This window comes from Phallusia mammillata, chromosome 4 (assembly GCF_965637545.1).
Source record: "Phallusia mammillata chromosome 4, kaPhaMamm4.hap1.1, whole genome shotgun sequence".
Lineage (NCBI taxonomy): Eukaryota > Metazoa > Chordata > Ascidiacea > Phlebobranchia > Ascidiidae > Phallusia > Phallusia mammillata.
This window is the reverse complement of record NC_137255.1, coordinates 27056464-27083071: the sequence shown is the minus strand read 5'-3', so window position 1 is coordinate 27083071 and position 26608 is coordinate 27056464. Positions and strand designations below refer to the sequence as shown.

Here is a 26608-nt window from a genome sequence, read left to right as displayed (position 1 = left end):
AACTTTCTCCATGATGTCAATTCCATATGATTCCACCAGGACAGTTAATTATTTACAGATTTCCTCGTATTTTATTACTTGAACAAATCTGACAATAACATTGCATGGATATGTAACACTGCAGGTGTATATTGTATTTCCTGTGTTCATTCCTATGTAACAAATAGCAATTTTTTGCTAGTTGCATTGTTGAATGTTATGGATGACTCAATGACATAGCGTTTCAGCTGGCTTACGCAATTTATTAGTCATTATATACTACGCAACCCGTAGGAGGAACTGCTTGTGAACGCACTTTAATGCAGATGCAGTAGCTCGGTAGACGCGGCGTTATAATCGGTTATGTGATAGGCTTTAATTCGCTAAACGGTGAGAGATTTTTCTTGACATGCTGAGCCAATTATCGCTTTGCGATTGAACCTGTAGGAAACCTCAGTAGTGTACACAGTGACGTATAAGTCAACGTAGGTTATCAGTTTGTAAACAACGGGTCCTGATCATCTCCTGGTTGCAGACCGCTATGCTGCTTTAGTTCAGTATATAGTACCGTAGACTGGGTACAGCTAAGTACAAGCAACGTGTTAGGGTTACAGTTATAAACCATTAAGCGATAGTTGTGTCAATATACTGTTTTGTATTGCAAGTTTTCTTAAACTGTACAATATTCGGATATCTTTATACTGTACGATAATTGAGTTGAAATCCTCATGTGGCGAACCAACAGTTTTGCCGCAGGTTACCTATTGCGAGAAGTAGATTGTGACACCAATGCCAAATAACCAATTGAAATACTAAAAACATTTTAAACCACATCATACTTTTGCAGAACTATGTAACGTCTAATACAGAAACAGATGTGTTAAAATTGAAAAAGTATATTTGAAAAGTATGTCAGAATTTCAATATCCCGAGGCTTACCAGAACCTGCCAGCAGAACAACTGAATTTGGAACGAGGAGTGACAAAGCGGGGATGGATGCTGAAAAAGTCGGGTCGAAACAAAATCCCATTCACTCCGCTAAGCAACTGTAAGTTTTTGTGTTTACTTCTCTCGAGAAAACGTTAAGGGTAACATTTCGATCACTATATGGAGTAATCAGGGGGGGTCTTGAGGTCTTGTCCCATGAGTTGCCGTACAATGCCCACTTTTTGGTTGAGGAATAAATGTTTACGATATTTTCCCCCAATTTGGCAGGCCAGTGTGTTGTTCCAGTTTTGGCGTTTAAAAGCGTTACCACAACTTTCTAGAGGGAAAATGTTAGACCTACCATCTAAATACACATCAGTTACCTAATTGTAAATTCGTAATGCAGAAAATGTTTTGCGAACTCGTTAGTAAACATTCTGTGTGACACATGCTTTGCGTGTGTAAATTGGCTGAGGTAGATTAATGACGGCTCACCAGTTTGAACTTTTGCCTCCCACGTTTAGTGCGTGACGTACTTGACGTCATAAAAATGAAAGTTATGCGCGTTAATAAACGTTTTAGGCTGGAGAGCATTTTTTTTACTAATAACAACAATCTCAATTTGCAAAATCAGTGCACAAACCCTTATCGCCTGAAATTGATTGACTGCAGATCGTCAACGTTTATCATCTGTTTTCCTGGAAAACATTGTTGAGAATCGATTTTCGCTTGTTTATTCCCTGCTGTGCATAATTATGGGTATAAGGAAATAAAATAGCTTCCGGCGAACGGTTTTTACCACTTAATCAAGTACTAACAGCAGCATAAACTTTAGAACACAGGCTGCATATGGCACTCATGCGTTCATTGCCATGCTTTTAACGGGGTTAGCAAAGAGTGTCTGACAATATGTACGATATCTTTTTTAGAACATATGGCACATTTAGGTAATTTATTCATACACTATACAAGGGCATAAAGAGTAATTTATTCATAAACATAACTGTCAAAGAACTTGCGTATATAGAATCAGTATGCAGACGTTTCAAAAATGACTGTTGTCACCTGCACTGATGATGATCGAAATGTGGCACATATTTTTTTCAATTTTTGACTATTACTGTTTCTGACTGCCTGTAGTTACAATTTTTGGTATAACTATTAATTAACTTTTTTAAACTTTTCATGTTTGTAGTTTGTTTATGTAAAAGCATATGAGCCAATAAATGATAAGCTGCAGACAGTGCACACTGTTTCGACCTATAAGGTCTCATCAGTGCAGCTGGTGACGAGAGATCGGCCGCATTGGCTAGTGTAGCCATCAAACGGCACTCCAGTTTGTGGTGAGCAACAGGGTACAACCCCATACATCACCCAGTCTGTGCGATGCCACAACTGGGCATACAGCACAAATGAAACTGGCTCACAGTGGCCAAGCAACTGCTTGGGAACCACAGTGAAGTCGGCTCAGTGTCACAGTATCAATGTAAAAGCATATGAGCCAATAAATGATAAGCTGCAGACAGTGCACACTGTTTCGACCTATAAGGTCTCATCAGTGCAGCTGGTGACGAGAGTTTGTTTATGTTTACATTCAATAAAAAAAATCAGTTCTGTTCGACTTGGTAAACTAAAAATAAATTTGCATAATATTTAGCCTATAGATCAGGGGCGGGCAACATACGGCCCGCGGGCCGGATCCGGCCCGCGACGGGATTTTGAGCGGCCCACAGACAGTTTCTGGTCTTACATGATAATGTGGCCCGCAGCCACAGTCTGCCGCAATCCCCACTACTTGCTTACTATGTCAAATTATAGTTGTAACGGACAGTAACGCTCCCCAATAGCAAAAAACTTCCCCGCCGTACCATTGCACCATAAATCCATTGTTACGACATAACTGCCAACCTTGTGTGTGGCCTGCTTTCACGGTTTCCTTTGTTTCCACACTTGTAGCCTAGTTAGTGTTTCAGCAGTATCTAAGTCTGTTGTGTATGCATTAAATTTGCTGTGGTGAATAATTTTATAATATCAGTTAGATTGTTTGGACTGTATTGTGATTGTGACGTTCTTGATTGTATTTGGTTTATTAGGTCCAAAATGCGTTTTAAATCACTGGATAAATGCGCGATTAATGTATTGATTCAAGAATCCGGCCCGCCAAGTACTTCATTTTCCCATATCAGGCCCGCCGACTGGAGAAGTTGCCCGTCCCTGCTATAGATGAACCTTTATATATTACTGGAAACAGTCCGGAAGCGTTCTATGCGGACCAGAAAACACGCTTATTTATTTGTATAAATCACAATACACAAAGCCTATAAAAGGCATGATATCAAATCAATCCCCTCTTCCTAAGCTTACAATTGTGTAATAATTAACAAACGTTGTTTTCGGTTTCAGACGACAAACGATTTTTCATCTTATTAAAAGGATGGGTTTATTATTACAAAGACTTGAGCTCCAAGTCTCCACAAGGAGCTTTCTCACTTCAGGGTTACAGCAATAGGTATGTAAGTCCACACATTAGAGGTTTCTGTTCAAACACTCTAGGTTATCTTTAAACCGATATCAGTATGTCGGATTTACTTTCGTACAGTAGCTCAGCAGTTGTTGCGTAAACAAGCAATCGATTTTGTTAATTACTCTAAGCCACTGTTTTGACCTGGGGTTCGAGAACCGCCTAAACGCTTGTTGGATGGTATCAGTTTGTAGTCAATGCAAGTAATTTCGAGTTCTAAATGTTTTTAAAATACTGTGCTTACTGATTAATATGTATTAAATGAAAACAATTTCTTGCCTCAATTATTGTTATGTGAAGCAAAGTAGCCGATTTTGTCCAGAGAACTAAATAACAAAATACGTGGGCGTAAAAACGTTGTCATACCAGCCAGAAATACGTCCATGCAAAACAGAAAATATCAGCAAAATAACTTTACCAAACAGCAGTTAACTTTTAGAACGATTCCAGTTTGGATGCTTTGTATTAACAAAATATATTTTTTGAAACCCAGGGTGATAACAGCAGAGGAAGAACGATGTACAGCTATTCCATACGTTTTCAAGGTTTATCCGAAATCCGCAGACGGACGAACTTACTACTTCGCTCCAGGTACAAAATTGTTTTCAAATTCCACATTCAGTGTTATTTACCCTGAAGACGATCTGTATAGGACGTCGAAACGTCGTTGCAAAAATACAATTGCCAGAAGAGCTCTTTAAAATTAATGTGTATATGTGTTAAAAAATATACAATTTATTCTTTTCAAACAACTACTGGTATTAAGATTTCAACAGAAGCTTTAGTTTGTGTTTTCGACTCGTACACGTTTTTTCGTATGGCTTCCGCGTATAGTTAAATGATAGACAAGTGCGTACAGACAAATCCCCTGGAAAACGGTTGGAACTACACCGTTTTGTTGGGAAGTAGTCTTTTTAATTTGACGCGTGTCTGTCTAGATAGCGACATTTTGCTTAAATTTAAGTGATTAAATACAACGTGTGTGTTCTGTTTGACATCTGATGTGACTGAATGACTTTTACTTGTACAACTTTCTTTTTAAAAACGTATTTATTATTTTGGGATAACTCAGTCAATTCAAATATGTTCTTGTTTAGAAACTGAAGTAGAAATGAAATCATGGAAAGAGTGTTTTAAACAGGAAATTGAAAAATACAACATAACAGGTGAATAAAAGTATAAGTATAAATTAAAATGCATGTTATTGTGAAAATGGCTTGCAATGCAATTCAAATGGCGCTTTCATATTGATACAAACGCATGTAAAGTCAAAATTGACAATGTTTAAATCGACATTTTACAACTCTTGATACGATGTTTTTAATTTACAAAAATAAAATTGGAACAATATTAGAACAATAAATCATATGTATCTCGGCCTTATGTTTACACCAACACTTTCTTGGCACGACCACATTCGCTACATATGCCACAAAGCACAAATCAAAGTTAACCGATTGCGCAAAATATCTAACACAGTCTCCCGGCATATCATCCTAACCCTTTATAGGTCATGCGTTCTTCCTACACTTGAGTATGGCGACATTGTATTCGATAACTGTAACCTCTCTGACTGTGAAGTACTAGAAAATGTGCAACACCAATCAGCCAAACTAATTTTAGGGTGTATGAAGACCACCTCGTATGATAAAATATTACAGGACCTTGGTTTGACACCCCTCCGTGTTCGTGGCAACGTTCACTCTCTCATTCAATTTCACAAAGTTCTAAATCGCATAGGACCATAATATTTACAAAGCTGCATTCCTGAATACATTAAAAATTCATTCTAACATGACTTGCGTAACCCCCTCAAAATCCACCCCATTGCGTGCCGCAGAAGTACCAAATTCAACTAATTTTGTCCCAAAACTATCCGCTTGTGGAATAATCTCCCAAAAGAAATCCGATCGATAAAATCTGTTTCGGTTTTTAAAAATAAAGTTAAAAAACTTTTCTTTACGCATCCAGTCAGAACCTTACATCTGTCTGGCTCTTGTCCTAAGTCAACTGCCCTTCATTGCATGCTTCGACTTAACCATAGCCCACTCAATATCAATCCCACTTTCGCCCTTGTGCATGTCAGGCCATAGAAACCACGCAACATTTGTTTCTCAATTGTCCACAATTGGTTGGTCCTCGCACAATTTTGTTCTCTACTGTTTCGAATATTCTGACAGAAAGCGCAAAGTTTAACGCATCATTTCTTTCCAATCTTTCTCCTGGTGCAATTATTCGTTTCATGCTATTTGGTCATCCTGATTTAACAGACGCTCATACACTGTCATTATTTCATGCTGTTCACAAATATTTGCGCGCATGTAATAGATTTTGATTTCTGCTACCGATCTATTGACATTTAGCCTCTTTCGTTCGCTTTTCCGCTTTTGTTTATATTATTGTCGTCTATCCTTTATCTGAAAATACGTTTATTTCTCGTATGGTGACACGACAAACGATAGTTTTCAGTTTCCGGACTGTCGTCTGATTGTCGTAAAAAATAAATAAAATAAAAAATAAATCATATTACCAAATTTATTGCGTAAATTGTAATTTCATTTTCTAATTGGCTGATCTGTTTAAGCATTTTCTTATTGAACAATCTGTTTAAGCAATCTACTAAACCAGGGGCGGGCAACCTGCGGCCCTTCATTAAATCTTGTGCGGCCCGCAGAGACGCTTGGATTTCATAAGTACTGGCAAACGAGCCCAATTATTACATATTTTTGAGTTGATTAATGCGCCTGATGCTAGTTTTCTGCGATCTGGCAAAACGTGGCTAGAATCAAATACGAACTATACTTGTAATTAAGCATATTCGATAAGAAACAAATCAAAATCACTTTGTGTGATGCACATGTGCGGCCCTCGATCCAATTTTGACGTTTGTAATTGGCCCTACAGTAACAAAGGTTGCCCACCCCTGAACTAAACGGTATAAAATCCCTTCTTCGGTGCCTTTAAACATACAAGTTAGGCACTGCATGACTTAAAAAATTTGCTACCAATCAAAGGCGTTCCAGTTTGTCAGTGCGCATGCGCAGAACAAATTTATTTCACGATTTAGCTCTGTTTTGGTCTTAACGACGTTAAGTAACCGCGTAACAAGTTGCGTCATGCATTCACGCGCCTTTCCGACTTCTCACAGCCAATAACCTAAGAATGAGCCGATCCTTACCAGAGAAACGTCCAGGGAATTCACCAGGCTCCCCAAACGGACCCACACCGATGGGACACCTTGGCGACACCAAGCGTCCAAATAGTTTCTCTGACAAAACGAAAACAAACTTCCATCACGGGTAAGTAAATATTACTTTCGTAAATTTTTAAACATTTTCGAGTAATTTTCCTTTTTTTCTGTTTTGTCTTGTTTTTCTTTGTCTTTTTTAACGTATTGCACCTAATGACGTAACAAATCTTTAGAGTGAAAGTACATCGAAAGTTGCTTTGCATTGCGTAACGTGGCAAATCTATAAATAAATTATTCAAAACAACAGTAGCCTACTGTGATGTCACAGCCTGTTGTTTGTTTGTTTTCAATTCGGTGACACATCAATCTACGGTTACTTCCTGGTCCGTGCATTACAACTAACAATACCGTTCCCTATTTCACGCTGGTTTCATTTAAACACTAAAATTCTGTGATGTAAATGTGCAACATTCATTAATATATTACCGCGTTTAAGAATCGCCAAATGTGTAAAAAATGCTTAGATCTATATTTCATGCAAAGTTCAAGAAATGATTTTAGATAGTTTCAAAATGTCGTGTTGAAATGATTGATTGAACCACGAAACTATGCTTTACATGTAACTAAACGGTTTTGTCGACCCCTGACCTTAACAGGAAGGTGACCTCCAACTCAGTGACGTCATCACAGAGCACAAGTTCGAGTGGCAGCATGCAATCTTTACCTATTGATGACGTTGCGTCGCCGCGACCCCCTGACCACGTGTTCACTGCTGAAGACGAGGGTTACTATGAAAAATTCGACACAGCCCCAGGTACGGGTACAGAGTTGGTGGAATTTCAAAAAGCACCATTATATTGTCGCTTGATTTACATGTCTCAAAAATTTTATCTCATCGGATATTTAAAAGCACCATTGCTTGGAATCAATCAAATATTACCGATATAGGGATTACACTTAAAATCGCTGGACATTTTAAGCAACAAAAATGCTTTGGACGCTGAAACCGGTAATGTTATCCTTAGGGATTCTCAAAGCAGCTCTAAGCACAACGCCAATGTCTTTGGTCCTTTCATACCAAGCTCTTAAATTACGGGATAAGCGATTCGCTTTTTAAGGTCACCGGGAAACTGCTTGTTAGGTTGAAACAGAAACCAATTTTGTTGATTGATCGGTGTAAAAGTTGCAAATATTTATTTGGATATTTTTGACTGACATGAAAATCTGCTTTCTACTTGTCGCGTTACAGCATAGAGTTACAGTGTGACATATTTTTAAAACAATTAGGGAAGGTGCGATTACAATCTTTTGATAAATATCCTAGCCCAAATAGTTGTTTACAGCAACATGCTTTTGTTTTAAATGTTTAGACAAAAACTTATGTCATCATTAGTGATAAAACATTTTTTTTCGTGAAAGTCATATCATTGTACTTATTCTGTCCAGTGCAACTGGTTAAGACTATTTTTGATGATGCAGACCCTTATCCCCAACCGCTGCCACCACCGAGGCCTGATACCCTGAGCTGTGACTTCTATGAGCCAGTTTCCACTCAACATCCATTTCCTGATAAACACAATCATTCGCATAACTTTCCGTTCCAAGGGTTTACAAAGCAACGCCTAGAGAAGAAATCCAGTTGTCCGACCGAACAGGCCCCTCAGCCTCCCACCAACAAAAGCGAAAGCCTACAGCAGAGTAAAGGTTTCACTCATAATCCGCTATTTTCGAACAAGCCGACAAACAATTTACCAAACAGGCCAAAGCTTAACCTTTTCCAACGGGACCACGCCCCCTTTTTCAGCCGATCACAGACGAATAACTTTAGTCAAACAAACCAGCGTTTTTCTAATGGCATCGTCTCTGACGATCAACCGAACTACGAGCAACCAGACCTGCCAACGTCACCGAACATGATCAAGCGGCCTCTTCCATCGTTCAATGACGCAATAGACTGGGAGATGACGTCACGGACTATGCTTCCCCCCACTCCGGGACAGGGGAAACCACCTCCCGTATTGTCACGTGACATAGGTGGACTAGTACCGAGTGTTTATGAGGATTTGGAGGGCGGAATGTACCAAGACACTGAGGAACATGTTCAGCAATCCACTATGTCCCCCCTTCGAACTCCGGGAGGGTTTAATTTAATTTCTGCCACGACGAAGCAAGTTACCTCCAGGATTGCGAAGAAACCTCTCCCACCAACCACACCCACGAGCGAGGCAAAAGTTGCACCTACTCTGCCGACCAAACCGCGGTCGCAGACCGAGTTTTTACAGACAAGTGGTTCACCACCGACTGTTGCGGAAAAAAGGGAAACTGGCAGAAATTTTCAACTTCCAGCAAAACCCCTGACTCCAATCAAACCTGCATCACCTAAACCGACACCTGCCAAGCCGACACTTCCCAAACCAGCGGTAAAACCAGACAAACCACAAAAGCCAGCAGCTCAAAAACCACCAACTGCCATGAAACCGCGATCACAAAGCAAACCATCCCCTTGCTCAAACGGGACATCTAGTGGTAACACTGTTAATAGTGTTTCCGCTCGAGGGCAGATGTTTGAAGGGTTGAAACAACGCAGCGAAACCGCTAAACCAAGTACTGATGAACCTAACAGCACAGTGTCTGCCCGTGCACGTATGTTTGAGGGTTCTAAGAACCCAATGAAGCCGCCGACTGGGCTGAAACCGACTCAGCCAGTGTCGTACAGAAGATGACATCGACCTAACCACTATCGGACCTTCCACATTTTGCCAAACTGTGATCAAATACTTCTGGTTGTTGCTTAGCAACGAATTCCTCGTAAAGTTCATAGTTGATATCACGTGACCTAATGAGCAGCTTTATACGTTCATCATTTTAAATTGATTTTTATTTGGCTTTGATGAAAAATGGACAAACTTTCGGTTTCTACTTTGGCCTCACTTCACACATAATCTCTGATATTGCTTTGTCGGTTTCCATTGTTTCAACCTTTCTCGTTATTTTTTCGAACATTCTTTCAACACTGTGACGTTACCGTTACGCAAACTCGCTGTAACGACTTGATAAGGTGAATTGCTTTTGTTTGTCATAAATACATCACTCTCAAAGATTTGTGCGTTGGTCGTCCTCCTGCTACTTGTGGAAATTAATGTTTTGATTTGCTGTTAGGGAAAGTCAAATCATGACTACTTTGAAACTTTGAAAAAAGTTTTGAAAAAAGAAAAATTCAAAAATATTCTACCTTTGGAGAACTTGAGGCAATCGAACTTTGAAATATGGTTAGATAGTTTAGTATCATCCGTTTATTTAAACTGCGCCATGAACTGAGCATGTTCGTTTCGGCAAATGTACACGCGGTGGTTAGGGTGGTTAAAACGTTGCTGCACAAAAAGCAGAAAAAATGTTCGATTTGCACAGTGTGGCGATCGGGTCAACCGAGAGATGATAAGAATTAAAACATTTTTGTGTCTCCTGCTTACAAATAAAAGTAAAGCAACAAAACGGAAATAAGTCCGTGAAAACTAAAATTAGGTAAAATTTGACATAAATAGAAAGTTCAGTAATTTCGTTCAACCGCTCATTTTACCAAACCAAAAAATTGTTTTATCAAAAAAACATGCTTCAACATCCAGAATAATATGACGACGTAATTATGACGTCATTGCATGGACTTTTACGAAGGCAACGAAATTGTCAATAACTCGAGCGCTTGACCTTTAGACCCGGTAACGTCTCTTCCCGCGTGGCTCAGCACTCATCCACTCGTATGATGTAACTTCCGTCGAAGACACGTGACCAAGTTTGAAATTTTAGGATCGCGTGGTGGCGCTGTTTACACGAACTTTCGAGGAGTCGAGACGCGAACTGGGGTGCGGCTCAAGTTTCGGGGCTGTCCCCTGCCCATCAAGGGGGTCTTTGGGTCTACCATGTGGTTTTCAACGTCTTCTGGGGGAAGTCCCGAGTCACATGACGTGGCTTTCATACTGGACGTCGACATGTCAGAGGAATCGACCTCGGGAAAGTGACCAGTCGGTGAAACGACTTTTCCTTCCTTTCCATTGTTCACTCGCGCGGCGGTAACCGTGAGTGGTTCGTTTTCAGCGTTTTGTGGTTGCTTGTGGTAGTATTCCTCTTCGGCAGCGGCGTCTTCTTCGTCGTTTTCAGTCTCCATAACGCCACTCAGTGGGCGGTTGACGTGCTGCCCGTACGACGCATGGTGATGCTGTTGAGGCACTTCGTATGATGACGTGTCACTGTAGCCGGCTTGCTGGATGTACTGAGGTCTCACTGGAGTGTATTCCCGAGATGAAGAACTACTGCTACCCAGGCTGCTGTGAGACGGGGGACCTTTCCTGTAGTTCTGCGGTTTACGCTGGTTGTACTGCGAGTATTGCTGCATCTGGGGTTGGTAACCCTCGCCGTACACCCCACCGGTCGACACAGGGGGCTGATACCCACCCTGGTAGGGGTTTACTGGGGCTGCGTTGGGGTAAGACACGTTGGTTCCGGGGGAGGAGAAAAACTGCTGGGAGGAGGGGCTCACGTTGGGGGGCAACGGCTGCTGTGATGTCATAAAGGTAGAAGCTGATGAATTGGGAAGTGGAATGTTACTGACGTAGGTTGGGGGCGGGGACGGGGTGGGGCCTTGGAGATTTGAGCTGTACGTCATACCGCTACTTCCGCCACTGCAAATAGAAATGAGATGATAAAATGTTATTTCAAAGCATTTGTGGTTAACATTGTTTAGGAAGAAGTTCTACTTACAGACTGCTGCCTTGTGAAGTATATTGTGGATATTGGTTTGGTCCGTCCCTCATAACAGTCGCAAGCTGACGGTGAATTCCCTGTGCCAATTGTGACGTCACACGTCCAGTTGATGAGCCTTCCCAGCCCTGAAGTTTGGCTCGCAAATCCTGAAAAAATGAAGTTTGCCGTCAAATGGTCCGTAACATAATGAAGTTTTTAAATAAGTGAGAAATGGTTTAATGTTGTAACCGAGTTCTCACCTTGAATGAAGGTCGTTGTGAGGGTTGGGCGAACCAGCATTCATGCATGAGTGAGTAAACCTTGGCTGGACATTGATCAGGGCAAGTTAGAAGTTGACGTCGAGAAATCATCTCAAGGACCTTTGAGGAAAATTTAAACACATCAGACAAATGTTTACTATACAGACTTTATTAAGTGTTTGGTTATTGAATATTTAAATGTCTTTGTGAAGTTATAATATTGTTACCTCATGGTTGTTGTATCCACAATAAGGTTGCATTCCGTAGGAAAACATTTCCCAAAGCAGAACACCAAATGACCAAACTGAGCTTTTATTTGAGAATTGCCAGTTCTGAAGTGACTCTGGTGCCATCCACCTTTGAAAATAAAATTGAATTGTTGTTAAAAAGTTTCAAAAAAAACTTGAATAGTTGCATTTTGCTTGTGTTGTGCCAAAATTAAGAAATCGCCGATTTTTGGAATTTGTTGTTAAAAATGTTTAAATCTAACTTCACATAAAGATCATATTACGACCATAGACATCATACACACCTGATCGGGAGAAGTTGACCACCTTGCGGGGAGCGATAATAACTTGACAAATATGAATCGCGAACCACACCAAGATTACTGATCTTCAAATCCAAGGAACTACACACGAGAATATTTCGGGAAGCCACGTCTCGATGCACGAAATTGTTGCTTGAAAGATATTCCATTCCGGATGCCACCTAAAGGTTGTAAAGGAGATTAGTTTCTTTGTTGATCAGTAATCTTTGCAGCTTTATTTTTTCATCAAAGGGCACGCAAAGATAGAAACTATGACATTTTATCGCTTTGTAGTGGAAAACCATCTAATTTTCCTTCAGATGACAATCTTTTGTTTCAAAATCTATTGTAAAGACTCTTGTACAAAAAAAAAACAACATGTAAACACAGATAAAGGTATAATTTTGCTCTAAAGTGGACCATCGGCAAGTTATCCAATCGTTTTGCCTTAAGAGTACCAAGCCTTTATACTGAACTGCTAAATTAAAGGCAGCAAACAGTTCTTGAATAACAGACCGACTTGTTTAACATAGGTCTAGCAGGAAAAAGTTTATTGTTGTATAATGCAACATTACCTGTATTGCCATGCGCACAAAATCGGTGTGGTCAATAGTAGAAGAAGCATGACTGCTGGCGCTGCTTATGGGTGGTTTAGCAAAATCAGCTTGTGGAGAATGCATCACCAAATATTCGTGCAAATCAACACCGTTCGTGTATTCGAATATCATACAACGTAAACTGGATTGCGTCACAATCGCCTACGTGACAACGAGATCGGGTTATTTCAAGCTGTGGTACTATGTTTAAAATACATAATGTAGATAAACCAGCAAACCCAACATTGCTTTCTAACTATGTAAACAACGTAAAGAGCAAAGATAAACAGCCTTCCGGGCAATTAATATGCGAGTTGTATTATGCAATGTTATAAGAGATGGGGGTAATATTATTAAAACAGTGGAGATGAACTATTCACTTTTATTATATGTTTGAAAATTTGATAGTTTTGTATGTTGTAGGCATTTTGGTTACCTTCAGAGATGCGACGTTTTCGTGTTGGAGTTCGGCAAAAACATCAATTTCACGTTGAAAGTCCTCGGCTTGTTGAGGCAAAGATCCCTCGCGTAAGGTTTTCACTGCAACCTGTGACGACAAAGTTGGATGTTTATATCGTGCTGACTTGTTTTAAAGTTATTTTTGACTTAAATTTAGCATACAAGTTACGATTTTTGAAAAAAAACTCTGAAGAAAAAATAAACAAATAAACAAATCGATTTTTTCAACATATGGCCTTGGAATATTAAATACACTTTTTTAAATCACCAATTTTGAAAAAGTCAAAACAATGTTCATATATATGTCAAAATCAAACACCAAGTTTTTTCACCCATTCGTCCAGTAGTTTTTCACAACTTAAAACCTGAATTTCTGAAGCGGTTTTAATGCAAACCCCGTGGGAGTGAGACTCGTCCCAAAACAGTCCCCTATTTACTAAACGAACGCCACTTGTAGTGGATAATAGCTGAAAGAGCTCAAATGACCCGTGATTATGGGCTTAGGGCCTAAACCCTGCCACCTGGACCGTTCAAGTCCTTACACAACTGATTTATAGCTGGTTCAACTAGCTGAGGTGTTTACTAGTTCAAGTTCGCCTTTAGTAAAGTTCTTACCGCGAAATTCGTGCTGAAGAGAGGGTTGGGAAGAACTTTGCCTTTGTATACTTTCCCGTATTGTCCGTCGCCAATTTCGTTGAGAAGTTGGACTGAATTGGAAGGCAAGTCGGGCACTTTAGCCTGTACAGAATGGATGGAATTTAAAATGTGTTAAAAAACACCCACTGCGCCATACATACTATTGTTCAACATGAAACTAAATTTCTACCATTTACATCAACCACTTTTACTACAGCAGTATAATTTCTTTTGGAAAGAGTTTAGGCGAAATTGAAAACAAAAATATTAAACAGGGAGCTGTTTGCAAAACTTCCAACTAACCTTGGACTTGACGAGTAGCGGAATTTCGTTTTGTGTGTTACGAGCTTTCGTCGGCGCGTTATTTTTGCGACCTCTTCGTTTCCGACACACACAAAATGCAACAGCTATACAAGCAAGCACAAATGGAATTGAAACACTCGGAATCAAGATGACAATCATATCGGATCCGCTGGACGATTTGGAAGCTATATACAGAAATAACATCGTTTTAATATTGTTTCAAATAGAACAAAATGAAAGGTATGCACATATATATACGTACAGCATTTTTCCAGTTCACACACAACTTTGTGACGATAACGACTATCCACGTAACACCACGGGGCGCTCTTCTCGTTGTCAGGGTTACGACAGTAGTTGTGACCCCCAGCCAACTCTGGGTACTGAAAAAAAAACATCACAGTTATTGATCGAATCATTCTTAACAGCAAGTATTGTGTATTATACAAATATGCGATTTTTTAGCGCCTGTTAAAAGTCGAAATACATCACTTATAGTTATAGCGGAAAATAATTGTACCTTCTTGACGTCTTTTAGTGGCCATTCTTGACAGGTTCTGCCTCCTTGGGCACGGTTTGCAGTCCCCCTGTAGTCGCTACCGTCTTTTTTGTAGCACGTGTGTTCCTTGTTGATGATTTTTGGCAGTCCAACCTTGATGCATTCTCCGTCGTTTGAGTTGGTGGCAGGAAGGTTGGTACAATTCGCTCCGTGGAAAATTGTCTATAACGTTACACGACAAGTTTAAAACGCTATAAAACTGCATAGCAAGCGGGTTTATAACTTGTTTTCTACAAATCTTTATCCTGATTGAATTAGACAACCGTTATGGTCATATTGATGCAACCAATGTGTAAAATACTTATGTTTATCAACATAAATTTAACATTGCAAAGTTTTAAAGGTAATTTAGTCAATATTTCTTCAATTCAAATCGAAGGGACGTGTTCTTGAAATGTTCTAAAAACAAGCCGAGAGTGTTCGTAACGAAATTGTACAAAATTTTGCGTCTAATTTTGACTTATTTGAAGATTTCGTTTATGGTTATATCGCTTACCATGAGAAAGGAGTCGGATGTGCTTTTCTTCAAGTCATTTCGACACACATCATATTTCATCAGTTCACAATCTTCACGACAGAGGCGGATTTCCTTGGCTTTCTTTTTACCGGTCAGAAGATCGGTTGTGTATTCGCAAGATGAAAAGACGAAGTTGCAGAATGTCGGGTAAGCGTACAGCATACATTCCTCCGAAACTCCGCTCGCTTCAGCAGCTAAATAACAAAAACGATGTTAAAAAGAGTACCACAAATTTGAAATACCTATAAATAGTAGTTTCACCTTACATTGCAAATATTAAAAAAATTGTAAGTCAGAATCAAATTTATTACACAAACGTATGTGTAATTTCAAAGTCATGCTAATTTATTTTTTGTCGAGTAGAATGGAAAAATCTTGTACTAGATAAAATACTGTAAAACTGGTACAAAAGCATGAGTATTTGAGCTAGCCGGAAATCGTCATGAGACAAAGTTGAACCAGCTGGTGGACTTACATAGTTTACTTAGAGCTGTCTTCAGAGATTCTTCCAGGTTTTCTTGAGCCACAAAAGGATCGACGTAAATACTCTTCCCGGCCAGAATCGATTGACAAACCTCACCAGAATAAGTCTCACACTTTCCTTGGTATTTTTCATTCCTGAAAATGCGAGAAATGGATGCTTTAAGTCCAAGTAAACAGTCACGTATTGCGTCAACAATGACATTTGAAACGAGAATTTAAAGACAGATTTGGCAAAAAAAATTGTAAAAGTACTTACAAAATTGGTTTCACTGTAGGTGGCCTTCCTGCAAATACAAAAAAATCAAAAGCTTAGAAATTGTACCCTAACTTCATGTTTCATGTACCCCTAACTAAACTTTGGCTTCTAAATAACAAGGTACGTTTGACCCAAGTAACCCAGAAACGCTTCACCACAAGTAACTCATCCATACATCCCAAGCAAATACTATAGCGTGACTAGATCTGCTATTTATCAAACGCATTTGTCGCAAGCAGTGACAAGCACTTATAGTTCCAATCGGACTTTGAACGTGAAGGTTAAAAACAGTTTAAAGGTCAAAATGAATATCTTGGGATTTTACATCTGAGTTTTAACATGTAGGCAAAGATTTTAAAGTTGTTTAAGTGGTAAAAGCTGTGGTTTTGTGTTTTAAGACTAGTTTGCGATTGTTTAGCTAATTAAACATCTCTAAAACACGGAACTTACCGAAAGAAACTGTTACGTATGCTTGACTTGAAACTCTTCTTTGTCCGTTGGAAGCCTCACATCTGTACAACCCAGAATCCAGAGAATAAACCGAGTCGATTTTCAGACGTGAAAATGTGGGTTTGTCCATGATTGCATAGTTGTCACTAGTAACCAGACGGTTGTCCTTGTACCTGTACAGCCACGGTAAATGTAAGTGAAAACGACAACAAAGTAAAAATTGTAAAAAAACACGTTAAACCTACAACTTTTATGCATTTCTATATTTTGGGTAGCTCATTAAAACTAAAGTGATTTAGAGGTTTACAGTTTCAAACTTTGTTGCGTGTAGGCTTTAGTTTGTGCGAGATATGCTAGATGGCGCTAAAACCTTTCTTTCAAAATCCGCACTGTCGTTACATCCGGTCTCGCCTGGTTATTACACAGAGAAGAGCCAGTGCGCAGACGTAATTGGTTACACGAGAACGTGGCGATTGGCTCGCCTTGAAGCGAAGACCGCATCAAAGTTAACGCGAGGTTATAATTTACTTTCGCTCGGACGACATTTTGTGGAAGAGAGTCGCAATTAAACATCGGCTCTTCTAGTGTTTTACGCCATCAACGCCTGTCCTTCCTTATTTCACACTGACATCCCTTTTCATTTGACGTAAAAGGACATTAGGGATAGGGTTGATGGTTTGTACTGAAGTGGTTTCGAGGGACGCTGGTGTTTAACTTCTGTTTAATATTTGAAAGGTGAAATAGCAAAGGGTGCCGCCAATTACAAATACTCATTTCACTTTACTTATCGTTTTTGGCCCTTGGAAAAAGCAATTTGGCTGGAAAGCCGCAAAACTAATACACGGTGAGATGTTAAACAAGTTTTTAAACAGCTTTGCAAACAATTTCGTTGGTAATGTACTTTAGGCTTTCATGTGCTACTGCAGTAATATAGAAGTGGTCGAAAATGCTCAATAACAAACTTGATATTATGTCTCACCATTGAAAATTCATTGGGTCCTTAGGATAGCCTTCAACTTTGCATCTCAACACCAATTTTCCGCCTGACGTCACGCTGACGTTACGTAGTGGTGACGTAATACGAAGAAAGGGTTCTTGTTCATCTGAAGTAAAAACATAAATATCAAACTTTAACAAAGTTTACTCGACCCAATTTACTTGCTGGTCTTTTGAAGCCCCCATGAGACGCTAAAGGTAGGCATCTGAGCGTTGAAAAGTAATAATCTTTCAGAGAGAATGGAAATTTATCCGACAGGGATTATGATGTTTGGTGTGATTCAGACAGCGAAAAGCCAGCGCAAAATCCACAAATCCTAATCCCTAGATTTTCTAACGGGCCGGTCTCCGAGACGAAATCGCGTCAACATTGCTGGCGACAATACAACTTTCCCACAGCGCACAAAACAACACAATTCTATTGATATCGTCGCTTCGATGGCCCTTCAGGAAAGCTGCGACGCCATAGAAATCGTATGGAGCATCGGCATAGCTCGTATCCGATCAACAATAGCTAAATCATACCAGTTGGGTTTGTCAAAATATTGGCACCGCGTCATTGAATTAAGTTATTGGATTGAAAGTCAGCGTTCAGTCGTAGAGTCGTATTCAGGTTTGTTGTTGGCGGGATTGACACCAAGGCAGAGTCAACTACCCACTTATTGTGCGTAACTAGACCGTTTGACGTGCTTATGCCAATGTACACAACATACACTATGCCTCGATGGCCGGTATTAGTCATTATTTTACCACTGTACCGGTTAACTACCATTTCCAGTTGTTCAATGCGTTTAGCTGTTTAAAGACACTTTTACGACTTCGGGAACAAATGTGAACTTAATTGTTTGTTTCTTTTTCAAAAGTAAACACTTGTTTTGAGAAATAAATTTGTTTCAACTATTTTTGGTTTCAAAACACATGATAAATCCCATGAGAGCAACAAATATCGCACCACGATAATTAAATATCGCTCATCTGCATCGAACTTATCGATTTCATTCATAAATCATTACCTAATGTTATGATATTATCGCGTCTTGTTATCGATTGTCAAACAGAAATAGTTGTAGATCGTATCTCTTGTTAAATCCGGCAGAGTAGAACCAACATTAAAGAGAGTTTCTCTTTTAGCGAAGTACAAACTTTGTCGGTATAATAAACACAGAAGCACAATTAAACCTATATTTGCTTAACGAAGTCACGGCCGTAATGACAAAGAGGCAAAAAAGGGAGAAAAAATAACTTCAGGTCAATGCCCGATAATAATTCAGTTTAAAATGAAATTAGGATAAAATAACAAACAATCCATAAACGCATGAATGTGTTATTATGCCAGCGGACAGTGGTTCTGTTTGGCCAATGATGGACAATGTAAAGTAGTGTTGCATTGCGAAGATAAATCCGACTCTTTCATGCTCACTCACCCGTATCTTCCGGTTCTGCATCGCCGAACAACGAGGCAACCTCTTCGTCGCTGTGAAAATAAACACGGTTGCGTAAGTTTGGCTTGTTGGGTGGCAGTTTTGGGGGCCTTGATCTATTTATGGCAAAACCTTACGACAAAACTGGTATTGTCCATCAGTAACAGCATTTTTATTTGCGTTGGTATACAAAAACTTATGTTAACAATTACTCGAGTATTTAACTTTCACTTATTCGTTACATCAATTCTTACAGCGTTATCATAATATGGTCACGTTTTTGAGAAAATTAACTTGTACAGAGCTTAAACTTGTCGCAAGAGCCTTACACAACCCAACAACAAAGAATGGTCGAAAAACCCTTATTTTCCAGACCATGGCAAATTATCAGGTTTCAAATACCGCATACGAAGTGCATCAGCCGTGAAACGGAAAAGCAGTCGCGACATTCTAGTTTTAAGCACGAAGTACTCAAGAATTTCAACCCAAACAAGCTTGATGGCATTTCCTAGCGACAAATCCTAATGCACAGAATCCCACCAATTACCGTGGCTACCCTACGTCATGCGGACACGACAGGAAAAGCGATTAAGGGCCAGAGCGAAATTCCAGCAATTATGAACAAGTGTCTTGTCAGCCGCAAAAACCGCGACCTGATTAAGCGATTATCGTCTTGACTTTGGGCAAACATTCCCCGCAATTCGAACTGTTACGTCCACAACACTGCGAGGGCGGTGACGAACAGGGTATTGTGACGTCACACTGGATATGCTGACACCGAAAACACGTACCTTGTTGTGGGGGAAGAAGTTGAGAAGGCGATTGTGATATCTGCAAAACAAATGAAATGTAATTAAAGGTCAATTATATTCGGGAAAAGGTCGTGTAAGGTCATTTCGTTGCAGTACATAAAATCGGGAAAGTTTAGCATACGTATGAATAATTTCGTCTTCTCGTGCATGCTAATTTATCCAAAAACAACAAAAGAGTCGAGATACTAGGTAAATGGGGGCATGATCATCACCTCTCGTTTATCACAGCCCCCAGACTAACATGACGTCATTAGGGCACCTTTTTCGGCGCTCCCAGATCAAACACGAGTCGTCTGACAAATCGACGAATCTACCAACACTATATTTTACGTTGCGGGCGTTTGTTACGTCACAGAAGCGCGCCTTGCTGGGAACAAACGGGCTTGAAAGGGAGGGGGCCGTTATGCAAATACCATTAATCGAAGCTACCTGTCGGCGCGAGCTGGATAAGCACACATAGCATAGCACAGAGCGAAAGTTTGTTTGAAAGTTAGAGCATCTAACATGGCGACAGATTGCCAATTAATAGTAGTATGACACGCTACTGAACCAACGTTTTCAAACTTTTCCAATAACATATTTCTCCTATCATGTGTATGTCTTGGATCCTGGTATTATCTTGGTTGTTAAACAAGATATACTCTTATGTCATACGGGTTTAAAACCGACATGGCAATTTCTTGCTTAGATTTAAGGATGTTTAAATGATGTGCAAACGTACACACAAACACAGGATAATTATATCGTTGTCAAAAATCCGTGGTTCCAGTTCGAATTGGTAGTACCACTAATGTACAGATTTAAGGATTGCGCACATTTTTCATCAAAACGTAACAATCATATCACCATAAGAATATTTTGTCTGAGAAGATATTTCTGTAAGGCGTTCTGTAATGTAAGGTAGCAGTCTTCAACAACTCGAACATTACATTAAATTATACAACTCGTCATCACAATGAACGGATCAAACACTTGTTCTTGACATCGTGAAATATTGATGATGTTTGAAGGAGGACACAAAAGAACGATGTTTATGACCCTAATCCAGATGGGAAAATTTCACAACGGTTTAACTCTTTAAATTGATAGTTAAAACGCAAAGCCTGGCTCAGTTATTAAACAACGGTTGTAACCAGAAGATTCCTTGTTTTAAAACTTTATCCTTTAGTTTTAAGCTGGTAGTAATGACAGGTTTAGATTTAAAGTAGTATAGGGCAAAACGTGTTTAGTTTCGCCACAATTGGAACCTAGCCACAATTTTGACAAGCGTTCAGACATAAAACCACGAAACATTTCTAGTGTTGGATTTGACAGCTCACAAACCACGCCCAGTCTTTTGAGGTGACACAAAAACCATATACACGTGGGAACATATTGGCTCTAAAGTAGCAGTGCAATGGTTTCCAACAGTAGGTATGTAACCCGGCACTTTGCAAACAGTGTTTCCCATCAGTCGAAACCACAAATGGAAGCACACCAACTCGTTAACATTTAAACGGGTTCTCGGTGTTCGACAAGCGATGACGTAAGTCTTGTGCTGCATAACAGAGGGTTAGGATTTTTACCCAGAAAATGGAGTGCGTCCTGGCGCAAAAAAACAAGTAGAACATGAAGCCGAGGGGGAAAGGGACGCTAAATACCAGGATGGCAGTGGGGCGAGGTGGCACGACATCATCAACCCTGTTTTTACCCCTGTATAGGTTCTGTGCTTAACTACGGTTTGCAAAAAACAACGTAAGCGTGAAATAGAGCGGTTATATTTTGTGAGTGGTGTTATATTGCTGTTTGTGTCTTTTTAGCTTCCGCTTAAATTCCGCTAACTTCGTTGCTCAAGAATAATTCAATTAAAACCTTAACACTTAAAAAGTTGTTGACCTTTATCCCAAAAATTAACAAAGCTGAACGTCTAAATAGCTAAAACCAAAGTAATTTTGTCTATTACCGATTTCTAAAACCATGGGCTAAGCCCTGGGTGTACAGCCACACACCACAAGAAGATAGTTTCTCACACTAGCCAATTTACAAAACACTTCTCAAATTACGAATCTCAACACTTTCACTTGACATTTAGAAGACCGCAGCCACTGGCGACCCAACGGCGGACCGAATCATTTAACAAAGGAACAGTTTGCAAGGTTAATCTGTGATTAGCGCGTCGCGATTCCCGCAAAAAGACAGAGAGTCCATTTCCAGATGCACTACATTAATTAGTATGCCCGACCCCGCAATACAGCGGCACAAAAACTGGTTTAATCAGGTATTAAGCGGTTTTTTGGCGGCACGGCCAAGCCACCTTCTGTCGTCTTGACGTGGTTTTGAGCATGTGAACGGATTACTCCTTATGGGGGATATTAATTTTGTACGCAAATGCATTATGCAGAACGGAATCAAATAGCGACGTGTGTTTGTTGTGGCCGCGACGCTTCTTGCGTAACAAACGACATATGGTTGTTAAGATATTTATGAGTGTTGTTGTCGGTTAAACTTGCGTTGCGGGAGTAAGCAAAACAACACATGGGCAATAATTGTTTGGTAAATATACATGTACCATAGGGCTTTAAAATTGAATAGTAAAGAAAAAGAGGTAATTACACCAATACAGCCAACGCCACCATACCCCAGAGGACGTATAAGTTTCCACAATTTACGCCTTTTACCAACTTTGCGTGGGGTCTGAGCTCAAAAATGGCGTTGTGTTGAATGAGATTGTCCAGCATGTCGGCTTAAACAATGCTTGTTTTAACTTTCGACTGCGATACAATGTTGCAAACAACCGAAGCTTACCTTGACCCGTACATGTTACAAGTGGATAACGAAGGGACGTTGGAATGTAAACAAATGAGGCCCAATGCGATGCCTTGAGGCATTCACAATGGTCAGTACAGATTTGTGACCGCTATTAAAATTCCAAATCACTTTGACATTTCGGCTATTGCACTATACTATGAACGTGAAATAATGAGTTTATATTTTTTGTCACAGACAGGCTGGGTTAAACTACTTTCAACAAATACACTTAATTGAATATTTCAAAAAATACAGTTTTTAGAAATGTTGTTGAAACAGATAAATGACATCAATGCTTGCAATTTTTATCACGTTTTTGGGGAAGTGTAAATTTACACTTAGTGTAAAAGTGTAAGTGTAAATTGTAAATTTCAACATTTCAAAAATCCGCGTAACTTAAAACGCTGCAAGGAAGCGTAGTCTTAGATGCAAACGCGGCCCCGAGGCGTAGAAGTTTGACGTTCTCATCTTGAGGTCTTAATGTTGCCAAAATATAATGGCAGTCATCCTCGTGTACAAGTGCTTGAGGAATGTAGGCCCGGTGATAATTACTCATTCGGTTTCCACTTTTCAGGCCAACTCAATTTCCATTAAATGGCGACAACGGACATACTGCACAACCAGCAAAACTTATTGCATTGATTGCGTGCAATATTTACTTTAAATGCGACATTCGGGGATACAAAATGCGCTAGTTGTAAGTCGGATAGGTGTCCTAATTGGTTAAAGGTTGATTAGAAACCCCAAAAATGTAGAAAAGTAGGCGTCTTATAAATAGTGAACACATAATGTCATCAATGCACTAGCACGTATTTAGTTTAGATTGTTCTGACAGGTTAGGTTGCTCTTAATCAAGCTACTGTTCAAGTTGGCGTGTTGTGTTTTGCTATTAGACATTAGCTTAGAATCATGGCTTTTTCACTTAAACTTGGCATCCCCGTCCATGCACACAGCGCTAATGTAAAAATTGCTACCGCCTAATTTTAAACACAAATACGACCAAGAACCAAAGGGTTCCTAATTCGGTTCGACTCATTCTCAATAGAAATTCCGCAAACCACAAGTCTAAACATTTGAAACCACGAGATGGTGTTACTCATACGAGAGGTGTATGGAATTATATCCAATCAATATCTTTATACTGGTTTGCATTTATTGCTTAGCAGGGTATGTTAGGGTTGAAAACAGCAGCATGCGTTGTTTATTTAATTTCGTTTGGTCGCGCATTTATTGCTATGCCATCAACAATCTAAATCGTATTTGTTTTGGACTATTTTTTAGAACACAGCTATTTAAACATCCAGTCGCCTGCTGGCCATGATTATGTAAACAATCGCTAGCTTCTTTTCAGCTACCGCGCATTGCTATCCGGCTCGGCACGCAGGAAAGGGATATTTACTTTTTTTGAGGTTATTTTGATCATCAGCCGCCAGACACAGAGTGAATGCCATCTGCTCTTTTAACAGTCTTTCCTTCCCCAATAGGCGACACGCTCCAGTAATTATAAGCAGCCGAAAAGTGACCGAATCTAATTTGGAAAACGCGTCTTCCTTCATGAGGTGCTTCATAATTACGCAGATACAGTGCTTCACCATTATCATTTTTAACTAACAATGCACGAGTTCGAAACTAACACACCCATTGTTGGGAGACAATTAAATTGCTAATGCGTTTAGTTTTATGCGCGAAAAGATGTCTTTTAAGCGTAGCAACCAAACATAGCCGCTAGCAAAACTTCCTTTGCACAGAGAAAATGAATAAATTTGCCTCCCATTAAACGCAGATTGCTGACGCCAAAGGACCACATCACAAGCTAAACATCAGTCAACAGACAGAAGACAACACCCATAACATGTTGACATAATTTGTAGCCGCCAAAACACGTCAGAACTCAATGTTACGGTGTAGGTAAAAGTTTTAGGTTGAAAGAAAGTTAGTATGAGCTCTAATGGTAGCCAACTAATTACTGGCGCTTGTGCGTTTCCGCTTAGGGCAGAAACCGAAGTGTAGGTTACGCGTTTCTGGCGGCAAGGTATGTTGGGTGAGACGCGTCCAAACCTTGAGGCATGTCTCGCTTTTTGCATGGATGGAAAATGCTTAAGATTTTGCCTTGCGGTTATGCCGCATGCTTTACATTTAGGTTAAGTACTGAATGTTGCAAAGTTACATTAAAGGAATCCAAATTTTTGTGAGTCGCTTTTGACATTTCTGTACATAAAGATATTATTTTTATTGGTATATATTTGAAGGGGAGTGCATTATTGTATTAAAAGAACAATTAAATTGTCCTGATTCTTACGTAGAACTGACGGTTGGTAAATAAAGCGAAACATATAGAAACTCATACTCACACGCAGGAAAATGTTTTTTTTTCTGTTTTGAATAGTGCGCTACTTAATTCTAGAATAACCTGTGAATCAACTGCGCCATCGATTCGCAATCAAGTACGTCACTAATCCATTACAAATCGCTGTTAATTGTGAGGTCACAAACAATAAGTGGGCACCTGACGTGAAAATTCGTCAACAGTGTGTAACAATGGAAAAGGACCAGGGAAGGAAACAAAGGAATTTACAAAAGAGTCCGATTCTACGGCGCTTGGTGCGAATTGGCAAACACCGGATTAAGGTCAACATTCCCCCTGCCTTTGCTTGCATGGGGATTAGGATTTTGAAATAAACTGGCGGTTTTTAAACATTGTATTTAGAAGAAAAATAAAACAAATTTTACGTGTAACCTTTTGCTCCAAGCACAAGTTATAAAATGGAAATGAAATTTGCACAACAAAAGTGAAATTTCATACATACCATTGCCAACATAGAACGCCATATTGGTTTTGTTATTACTAACATGTCCACAAAAATACTAGTTTTGTTTGGTTAGGATTTTGATAATAGAAGGACGTAGTCGTTCGGTCGAACCCAGGTGGCAGTGTTTTGTTAAGACACTACGACATTATCACAATCGGCAATAGGTTGCACTGTACACCACCAGTCCCAAACAAAACACATTTAAAAATCAGGCCGCAATCCTCTAAATGTCAACCACGAGCGGACGTATGCGCGCTAGTTACAGTGAACACATGATAAGCAGAGAACTGCGATTTAGTAATCCTCTTTGTGGTGAAAAATTTAGGTTTACGCAAGGTTTAGTAGGTATTTGTCCCGATGTCAGGTTGAGGCCATCACAAACCAGGTGCGTTGCCTAAACTGTGGACTCAAAATGGCACACTGTCCAACCACAGTGTCCTATTGGTCATTGTGACATCCCAATTGGCAATTGCGTTTACTGCATTAGTACTGTTCGAAAATTTAACAATTTTCTTGCACGTTTATATCAGGAAAAACGTATCTTTTACAATTTAGCCACAACTGTGAATATTACACCACATGAACAATGTGTAATTAAGAACAACAAAACGTTTTCACTAACCTGCTATAGTGAGCATCATCACCAATAGAACATGCATCTTCAGTCCTGACATTTTGTCCACGAAAGCAGGACCAGCGCTTGCATAAAATATCCGCAGAGTCAGCACTGCAGTATTCTCTTGTCAAAAAACAACGTCTTTGGTGATCGAAAGTTATTAGAATAGCCCTACTTTATTATCTGTGAAATAAAGATGACATTGGTAAATTCACAGCATGTTGATCGGATCTCTGTATCACGCAGCAGTCATACAAAGATGTCAAGCTGTGTTCCGTGTGCGCGAAAATCTACTGCCTTTCCTGCGATAGTCTTAATCCGGCGGGCACACGACCAAAAAGTTCCATATTCTGCATCAACGACTTGACTTCAAATGTTTTAAAAAGAACAACAACTAACTACTTTTTTATATGAAATAAACTGATTTATGCATACAATAAAATTAACGATTTATGTTACTACATTAAGTTAACATATTGAAATTACTCTTGTTGTTTTTACACCACTGTTTACTAGACAGTTACTTTGTTTGAAACTCATCGACTAGTCTTACAGGTAAATTTCATAAACTCAGCATAAATTTGCTTCCTGTTGGGTCTCACCGCGGAAACCGTATTTCTCGTTCATAGACAAAACACACTTCAATTATATCCGCACTCCTTATTGCTTCTAATTAAACCTAGCCCTCCCAAAACTCAACTAAACTGTTTTGTTTTAACAACACTACAGACTGCACCATCGATTCCTATTATAGCAGCTTGCCT

General features: G+C 39.6%; 2 protein-coding genes across 3 annotated transcripts; one reads left to right on the top strand and one right to left on the bottom strand.

The window, feature by feature from the left end:
* Positions 1-831: 831 nt before the first annotated feature.
* On the top strand, positions 832-9719 carry LOC145224325 (uncharacterized). Of its 2 annotated transcripts, none has more exons than XM_080090795.1 (7): positions 832-1027; positions 3310-3415; positions 3921-4018; positions 4525-4593; positions 6609-6726; positions 7274-7431; positions 8097-9719. In XM_080090795.1, exons 1-7 carry the CDS (start codon positions 889-891, stop codon positions 9338-9340), a joined length of 1932 nt encoding a protein of 643 aa, XP_079946921.1. In that variant the 5' UTR covers positions 832-888; the 3' UTR covers positions 9341-9719. The 2 variants fall into 2 exon arrangements, with proteins under 2 accessions (XP_079946921.1, XP_079946920.1); XM_080090794.1 differs by having other exon boundaries at positions 6576-6726.
* A 173-nt stretch (positions 9720-9892) lies between these two features.
* On the bottom strand, positions 9893-26051 carry LOC145224323 (inactive tyrosine-protein kinase transmembrane receptor ROR1-like). Its single transcript, XM_080090792.1, has 19 exons — positions 25851-26051; positions 19611-19650; positions 18823-18872; positions 17382-17505; positions 16403-16575; positions 15953-15980; positions 15689-15831; positions 15193-15407; positions 14658-14858; positions 14400-14520; positions 14138-14322; positions 13814-13936; positions 13176-13286; positions 12719-12901; positions 12147-12325; positions 11842-11971; positions 11615-11734; positions 11373-11521; positions 9893-11293 (listed from the first exon to the last, which is right to left on the bottom strand). The coding sequence occupies exons 1-19, from the start codon at positions 25900-25902 to the stop codon at positions 10441-10443; spliced, it is 3180 nt and encodes a 1059-aa protein (XP_079946918.1). The 5' UTR covers positions 25903-26051; the 3' UTR covers positions 9893-10440.
* Positions 26052-26608: the final 557 nt, after the last annotated feature.

What these genes read in the sequence shown, in the direction of transcription:
- LOC145224323 (XM_080090792.1), bottom strand. Translation starts at nt 25,902, where the DNA reads ATGTCAGGACTGAAGATGCATGTTCTATTGGTGATGATGCTCACTATA. An exon ending in GACAGCTCTAAGTAAACTAT is followed by an intron (nt 15,408 to 15,688) that starts GTAAGTCCACCA and finishes TTTGTTATTTAG; the next exon opens with CTGCTGAAGCGAGCGGAGTT. An exon ending in AAAACGTCGCATCTCTGAAG is followed by an intron (nt 12,902 to 13,175) that starts GTAACCAAAATG and finishes GTTGTCACGTAG; the next exon opens with GCGATTGTGACGCAATCCAG.
- LOC145224325 (XM_080090794.1), top strand. Translation starts at nt 889, where the DNA reads ATGTCAGAATTTCAATATCCCGAGGCTTACCAGAACCTGCCAGCAGAA. An exon ending in ATTCACTCCGCTAAGCAACT is followed by an intron (nt 1,028 to 3,309) that starts GTAAGTTTTTGT and finishes TTTCGGTTTCAG; the next exon opens with ACGACAAACGATTTTTCATC. An exon ending in AAAATTCGACACAGCCCCAG is followed by an intron (nt 7,432 to 8,096) that starts GTACGGGTACAG and finishes TTGATGATGCAG; the next exon opens with ACCCTTATCCCCAACCGCTG.